General features: G+C 38.0%; 1 protein-coding gene across 4 annotated transcripts in view; it reads left to right on the top strand.

Moving 5' to 3' along the window:
• LOC107556767 (ribonuclease 3-like) overlaps positions 1–8,593 on the top strand; it is a 46,851-nt gene that overhangs the window by 32,127 nt on the left and 6,131 nt on the right. For 3 of the 4 annotated variants that reach the window (XM_016239964.1, XM_016239962.1, XM_016239963.1), the window contains 7 exons: positions 1,308–1,378; positions 2,020–2,064; positions 4,059–4,216; positions 4,796–4,901; positions 5,150–5,291; positions 5,438–5,520; positions 6,210–6,313. In XM_016239964.1, the coding sequence (XP_016095450.1) occupies positions 1,308–1,378; positions 2,020–2,064; positions 4,059–4,216; positions 4,796–4,901; positions 5,150–5,291; positions 5,438–5,520; positions 6,210–6,313 (709 nt within the window). The remainder of the gene's footprint in view (positions 1–1,307; positions 1,379–2,019; positions 2,065–4,058; positions 4,217–4,795; positions 4,902–5,149; positions 5,292–5,437; positions 5,521–6,209; positions 6,314–8,593) is intronic. The other variant, XM_016239965.1, reaches the window with a different exon arrangement.

The raw sequence follows: 8,593 nt of genomic DNA, 5'->3' as shown, positions 1-8,593 counted from the left end.
CCCCTTGTGTCAGTATTTTGTTGAACCACCTTTGATTTGAGATCTGTCTCTACTAACTTTGCACATCTAGACTTTGCAATATTTGCCCACTCTTCTTTGCAGAACTGCTCATGTTCAGTTAAATTTGATGGTGACTGTTTGTGGACTGCAGTGTTCAAGTCATTCCACAGATTTTCAATGGGCTTTAAGTCTGGGCTTTGAGTAGGTCATGCAAGGACATTCACCTTTTTCTCCTTCAACCACTGTGTGGTCAGTTTTTCTGTGTGCTTTGGATCATTGTCATGTTGGAAGTTAAACCTTCTTCCCATTGACAACTTTCTTCTTCCCATTGACAAGTGCTCCAGTCCCTGCTGCAGAGAAACACCCCCATAACAGGATCTTACCACCTCCATGCTTTACTGTAGGAATGCTGTTATTTGGATTGTGAGCTGTATTAGATTTCTGCCACACATATCATTTGGTGTTGAGGCCAAATAATTACATTTTAGTCTCATCTGCCTCAGAATCTTCAAGGTGTGACTGCATGTGGCCTTTCTTGAGGAGTGGCTTTTTTTGCAACCCTCCCATACAAGCCACATTTGTGGAGAATTTGTGATATTGTTGTCACATGCACACAATGACCACTCTTTGTCATAAATTCCTGCAAGTGCTTCAGTGTTGCTGTAGGTCTCTTGGTAGCCTCTCTGACCAGTTTCCTCCTGGCTCTTTCCTCCAGTTTGGAGTGACAGCCTGATCCAGGGAGGGTCTGTGCTGTACCAAATACCTTCTAGTTCTTAATTTCACTGTGCTTCTAGGCATTGATAAAACCCAAACCCAGAACTGTATAGCCTCCATTGCTTCATACCACACAGCATGTCGCCATGGTTTGATTTCTGTTTTCATGCAGGTGCAGTGAGGGGAAAAAACACTGAGTTTATGGAAATCGGTTCATACCTCAACTGTGCTTCAACTATGCGATACCCTCACGAGGGCAACCAAAATTTCCTAATGAGCTGATGATATGAATTGTGTGTTATACAAAATGTGCAGAGCTGGATTTGAGAACCACTGGCCTAAGATATCACATGAAGTCACTGAAAGCACTTGACATGTTTGATGTGAAAAAAGCATTATTAAGCACAATAAGCCTCAAAAAAGTACACAAGTTACTAGTGATGATTATTACAATAATACAGTGTCCTTGCTTAATAAATGCATAATTTCCAAATTAAAAAGAAAAGAAAGAATGATCCCAAATTTTTGAATGGTGGTTTATTTGTTTAATGTGTTTTGTGTGTTGTTGTTTTTTTTGTAAACATTTTTTGTAGGGGCCGTTTACCTAGAAGGTGGTTTAGAGGAAGCCAAGCAACTCTTTGGGAGACTGCTGTTCAACAGTGAGGTGCGTTTTGGGTGTATGTTTGTAGGACTAAACATTGCAGTGAGCCTATATAAAAGTAAGATATAGAGGTGTTGTGTTCCAATATAAAGATATTGCATTTAAAACTAACAGAGTGTTTAAATATAAATTATAATAACTTTGTCTGCAGAAGTCATTTCTGTATTTTGAGTTTGCCTTCTACACAGACTTTCCCCAATATAATTTATAAAGTGTTAAAATATTTTCATAAAAAGTAAAAATAATCACGTTAACATGTTTGCAGCTTGCAGAGTTAAAAAACCCCCCATTAAATCAACATTTTAGACAGTCAGGTTTCTCCAGCAGAGCTTCTGTTTGGTCATGGTGGAAATGTGAAGAACAGCAAAGTGACAGCATAAAGAGCACAAATGTCATTTATTATGATCTGGCTCTCTTGCTGTCATTAGTAAATAAGTTAATTGACTAGCCTAAAACTGAAAAAAAAAAATGTCCTTGGTATCACATAAACTAACAAAAATAACAAACAAAACAAAAAAATAAATGAAACATTCTAAAGATGTTTCTTTTTTTTAAGTCTGAATTGTCCCTCATATACACTTACTCTTCTCAAATGGACTATGTTGGGTTGTATTCAGTTTGTTTCCTCTCTCTTTGTCTTGCAGGAGCTGAGGGATGTTTGGCTCAACTATCCACCTCATCCTTTACAGGTGTGAGCAGAATTGATTTCAAATGTTCAAATGTCATGCAAAAGTGTAAGACAGATACATACATACACTTTCATCAGCTACCTAGGTAAATAACTAGAAGAATAACAAAGTGCAGTAAACAGTAGAACTGCTACTGGTTTATGATTATGATAATAAATGAAAATAAATACTGGTTGCAGTATTTTTTAGTCTTTCTTTAGTCTTTTTTTTTTTTTTTTGTTCAGCCAAAATAACTGGAAGTGGCTAAAACCGGAAACCTTGCACATTCAAATTCTAAATGGCCATGTTCACTCTTACTTGAATATATTTTTCCTAAAATATGCATTGGTGGAATTGTGCAAGGCAATTTAAAGAGACTGTCATCATTTACTCATCTTAATGTTGTCCCATACCCATAAAACTTTCATTCATCTTCGGAACACAAATGAAGATAATTTTCTCTCATCATATTTGTTCATCCATTGAAAATTCACGCAGCCAAAATTTTCAAGATTCAAAAAGAACATCGAAATTTCATAGAACAAAAAATGTAAGAACTTGACACATGAGAACCAATGAGGTGTGTTCTCTAGTGCGTCAATCATATTTGAGCTTCTGTTTACCATATTTAATGTGCTCTCTGTACAGTATGTGCTACAGAATGCATTAAAATCAATGTTTATATGTGAATAAAAGCCTAAATAATGTCTATTCAGCATGTAAAGTGATCGTGTCTCTTCAGAAGACTTAGTGTAATAGGTGATTGTCTTCAGAAATTTTTTTTGTTATGCTGGTTGAAAGTCTCTTCACATCCCGATAGCAATCATTAAGTTAAGTGGTCTAAATGTATTTATCTATATTTATATATTCTGTGGAAGGCGTAGGACCAAGAAATGTTCGTCCAATCAAAATGCTCAGTCCGAGCATTTTAATTGGCTTTCCTACCTGCCTGTCAACATATGTATTAGCATACCTCTGTGCACCCTGTTCGCGCAGACAGGATACGTCATCAGCGCGTTTACGCACGCTGTGCAGACAGAGCGAGAATGGCAGACAAACATCAACAAGCCGATCTTCCTTGGTATTGTAGTACTTTTACTAACTGTACTATACTATAAAGTTTTCTAACCGGTGAATGACACATGATGTAGCCCAGCGGTTCCCAATTCCAGTCCTCGCGCAAGGGAAGCAGGGGAAATCCGTTGAAGTTTACTTCACTTCGGAACATTCATTCACGAATTTGCACTGCGCAGCGTCTTCACACAGAGACGAAACTTACTAGAGAAGTGTGACATAATATACCTCTGTAAACATAAACTACTTAAATTCACATCTCGCACACTTTAATGCCCTTTGTATGGAACATATACGTTCGCTTCGAACTGGAATCATGGTGGAATATCCGGTGATGTACACTTCCCAGGGCACTCACGGTCAAATAGAACAAACGTCGCACGTGAGAAGAGATACATATGAAATGTGCAGAGCAGGAGGGCGCGAGGACTGGAATTGGGAAAAGCTGTTGTAGCCTATTGTAATGTTGTCTCTGGTGTTCTGGTCTGTGAGCGTAAATGCGTTCAGGGGGCGTGGCTTTGGATGGCGATTGCAGGGAGGGTGGGACATTCGCTTTCAGTGCTATCAGGCTAAAGTTAGCATTTTCCAAGATCTCCTACTGCACCTTTAAATCTAACTTTTTAAGCTTGAAAACATTTATTGCCTAGATTGATTGATTGACTTTCAATGGAATATAAAGAGAAAATAATGAGAAAATGTTACTACATTTGTGTAAGAAAGATGAATAAAAGTCTTATGGGTTTGGGACAACATGAGGGTGAGTAAATGATGACAGTTTTTGGGTGAACTATCTTTAAGTTTTATAAATTACTGATATTTCAGCTTTTATAATTATTATTTTTTTTAATTAAAGAAGCTGTCTGTAAGGTTCATTGTAGTAATATAATAGTTGAGTTTATTTAATGCATAAAAGCACACATTTCATGATCTGCTTTGTTTAGGTACAGGAGCCACTGACAGACAGGCAGTTGATCGAGTCATCTCCAGTTCTGCAGAAACTCACAAATTTTGAGGATGCCATCGGAGTGCTGTTCACTCACGCACGTCTCCTCGCACGGGCCTTCACTCTGCGAACAGTGGGCTTCAACCACCTCACCCTGTAAGTGCTCTAGTGCCTCTGTGCCATCTTTTTTTTTTTTTTTTTAATGGAACAGTTTAATGAACCTTTAGACAAAATATTTGTAAAAAATCCAAAACACTTGCATATGTGTTTTTGTTGAGTATCATATTTGATACATCAGACTGTTTCGGCTCATATAACATGACATAAGAGAATATGGAGATCTTAGCACTTTTAACCTTTATGAAGTTATTCTTAAGTCTAGGAATAAGAGAAAAATTGACATTCTTGAGACTACAAGTTTACTCTGAGCTTTGTACATATTGCCCCTGAAGAGTTTATAAATCTGGATCCAGCTGGTTGTCGTGGCCCAGATAGCATATGCAGCACATAATGCATAAAATTAAACAGTCATTCGCTTGTTTGCTGGCGGGTCCGGCGTAACTGCCAAATGTTTCAAAAACAGTGCCTGTGCTCCCTAAAATGGTGAACCCACATGGTGATTAGGCCCCACAGAGACAGAGGCCGTTTTTCCACAGCCAGGAACTACGCAACCGTAATCTTATCATTAGTTCACTATCAACTGGAGCTTCATGCAGCCACTGTATCTGTCTGCAGAGGCCACAACCAGAGGATGGAGTTCCTGGGAGATTCTATCATGCAGCTGGTGGCAACAGAATATCTGTTCATCCACTTCCCAGACCATCATGAAGGACATTTGACAGTGAGTATATCCCTCATCTGTTCTTCATTTCATTTTCTTTTCTTTAATTCACTATGATGCATAGTGTGTCCACTAAGGTAATTTTTAAAAGCCATTTTAAAAGCCATCTTGTGCCAACAAACTCCCTGGTTACCCCTACTCTATAGTACAAAAAATCTAGCCATTTCAGTGACTGTGCCCCTCTCTTCTGGTTGGTCAGCCCGTATAAAACCCAAAAGTATAAAGTGAGTTCATTTGTGTGATTTTAGCTACTGCGCAGCTCCTTGGTGAATAACCGGACTCAAGCAAAGGTTGCAGAGGAATTGGGCATGCAGGAATATGCTATCACCAACGACAAGACCAAACGGCCTGTTGCCTTGCGTACCAAGACTTTAGCCGATCTGCTGGAGTGTAAGTATGACATGACACTGCATATTATTGCAAAGGATCTTTGATTTGATTGCGAGGACAGTGAACAGACCGTAGCAGAATGTAGGTATACTTTGGGCTTTATTGTCTGAATTGCTTCTAAATTTTCTCTCTTTTTTTCTCCCAAGCATTCATTGCAGCTCTTTATATAGATAAAGACCTGGAGTTTGTGCACACATTTATGAATGTTTGCTTTTTCCCACGACTCAAGGTATGGCTAACTTAGAGATTTTTTTTAACCCATGTTTATACGCCAGCACTTTATCTATCATTATAAGCAATGATTATGAATTGAAAAAATAGCATTCATTGAAAAGAATAAGGTGACATTTAAAAAGGTCATCATGGTCTTGTATTCTGACAGGGCTGTTTTTAATCTTCTGTGTGTGTACATTTGCAGTAGATATCATGTTATTTTAGCATCTTGTGCAGTGAATGCCCATTATTTAAAAGAATATGGTAATATAGCAGTTCTTGTCAAAAAGAAAATGGTCTTTTTTTTTCTCTGTGAAAATTCATATTCATCAAACTGAGAATAGACTGATTTAGACACCCTCAACATGATGAAAGTGCATAAATGACACAAAATCACTCCTGATTACAGCACTGCTGGTTGAAAAAAAAAATACTAGAACAGGATTCCCAGTGAATCTGTCACCACTTACTGTGTAAGCATTGAAAAGTTTGTAGACACTGGGATTGATCTAAAGAAAATCATCATGTAAAAGTTATGTATCCCATATCTGGTTTTATTTTATACATCCACTGGCATGGAAGAAACCTGCTCAACTGATAGGTGTTTTTCCTAAAACAAAATTTTGTTAGTGGTTTGTGTTTGTATATAAAAAATGTTTAACTTTTCAATGTACTTCTGTTTGATTGGTTAAATTATTGTTTTAGGAGTTTATCTTAAACCAGGACTGGAATGATCCAAAATCACAGCTGCAGCAATGTTGTCTAACCCTGCGGACGGAGGGCAAAGAGCCAGACATTCCTCTATACAAGTAAGAAGCTTCTGTCCATTAATGTCCTTTGATTTACCTCTTCACCTTTTTCCACCTTCAATTATCTGTTTAAAGATATTTGCCTTGCGAAAGTATTCAAGCCCCTTTATTTATATATATATATATATATACAGTGGGGCAAAAAAGTATTTAGTCAGCCACCAGTTGTGCAAGTTCTCCCACTTAAAAAGATGAGAGAGGCCTGTAATTTTCATCATAGGTATACCTCAACTATGAGAGACAAAATGAGAAAAAAAAATCCAGAAAATCACATTGTAGGATTTTTAAAGAATTAATTGGTAAATTCCTTGGTAAAATAAGTATTTGGTCACCTACAAACAAGCAAGATTTCTGGCTCTCACAGACCTGTAACAACTTCTTTAAGAGGCTCCTCTGTCCTCCACTCGTTACCTGTATTAATGGCATCTGTTTGAACTCATTATCAGTATAAAAGACATCTGTCCTGTTTTTGAACAGAAGCCGGTAAGTCCATTTTAGCGAATCAGCGCACTGTATTCAGGTCAGGTGACAAGGCTACTTTCACTTTGAAAAGACGTGCTAACTGAGAGGAGTTTTGTCAAAGCTGACTAAAAGTGATCGAGGATGGATAATTTCGACAAACTTGATGAACCTGTGATATCTTCTTCAGGGTGAAAAAGCAAAATAAATGCCGAAACGTTTTCACGGAACCTTGCAAAAGCAGCCCGTTACAATGGTTTTTGCAAATTAACTCTTCATATACAATCATGGCCAAACGTTTTGGCAGTGACATAAATTGTGTTTTGCAAAGTTTGCTGCTTCAGTATTTGTAGATTATTTTTCCACATGTTTCTATGGTATGCTAAAGCAGTAAGCCCCAAGAAGCCATGGTTTATTGCTTTTATAAAACGGTTATTCCATATACTTAGTTAGGTTTCACAAAATAAAACGGAGCAAATAAAGTGTAATGATATTAATAAAAACAGTATTCTTCCACCAATGTAGTTCCTCAGAAACAGTTGTGGTTGCAGCAAAGTGGTTGACAAGCAACACACAAAGTAAACAAAGGTCGTTACAATGGTTTTTGCAAATTAACTCTTCATATACAATCATGGCCAAACGTTTTGGCAGTGACATAAATTGTGTTTTGCAAAGTTTGCTGCTTCAGTATTTGTAGATTATTTTTCCACATGTTTCTATGGTATGCTAAAGCAGTAAGCCCCAAGAAGCCATGGTTTATTGCTTTTATAAAACGGTTATTCCATATACTTAGTTAGGTTTCACAAAATAAAACGGAGCAAATAAAGTGTAATGATATTAATAAAAACAGTATTCTTCCACCAAACAATGTAGTTCCTCAGAAACAGTTGTGGTTGCAGCAAAGTGGTTGACAAGCAACACACAAAGTAAACAAAGGTGTATGTTTGTAGAGTAATTTACAACAGCTTCGAACGTGGCTCAACTAATCAGAATCAAGGACTGGAACTATCCGTTTTATAATGAAATTGATAAGTATATCATATGTTTTAAAGCAGGGGTGTCAAACTCAGTTCCTGGAAGGCCACAGCCCTGCACAGTTTAGATGCAACCCTAATTAAACACACCTGATCCAGCTAATCAAGTCATTAAGGCTTATTTGAAAACTACATGGTATGTGTGTTCGAGCAGGGTTGGAACTAAACCATGCAGGGCTGCGGCCCTCCAGGAACTGAGTTTGACACCCCTGTTTTAAAGGCTTTTATTGGCAAAAAAATATAATGAGTCAATATTTACAGTGTTAACCCTTGTTCTTCATAAACTCTGCAATTCACTCTGGCATGCTGGATATTAGCTTCTGGGCCAAATCCTGACTGATGGCGATCCATTCTTGCCTTATTAGTTCTCGGAGTTGATCACAATTTGTGGGCTTCTGCTTGTCCACTCGCCTTTTGAGGACTGACCTCTATATGGGATTGAGATCCGGGGAGTTGCCTGGCCACGGATCCAAAATTTCAATGTAATGCAATCTTCGAGCCACTTCTTTATCACTCTTGCTTTGTGACATGGTGCTCCATCATGCTGGAAAATGCACGGATCATCACCAAATTGCTCATGGATCGTTGGAAGAAGTCGCTCTTGCAGGACGTTTTGATACCATTCTTTATTCATGGCAGTGTTTTTGGGCAAAATTATGAGAGAGCCCACTCTCTTGGTTGAAAAGCAACCCCACACATGGATGGTCTCAGGATGCTTCACTGTTTGCACAACACAGGACTCATGGTAGCGTTCACCTTTTCTTCTCCGAACAATCGATTTTCCAGA

The sequence above is a fragment of the Sinocyclocheilus grahami genome, unplaced genomic scaffold (genome assembly GCF_001515645.1).
Source record: "Sinocyclocheilus grahami isolate Dianchi unplaced genomic scaffold, SAMN03320097.WGS_v1.1 scaffold578.1, whole genome shotgun sequence".
Taxonomy (NCBI): Eukaryota; Metazoa; Chordata; class Actinopteri; order Cypriniformes; family Cyprinidae; genus Sinocyclocheilus; species Sinocyclocheilus grahami.
Note: the sequence above shows the minus strand (reverse complement) of the source record. Positions and strands in the feature narration are given on the sequence as shown.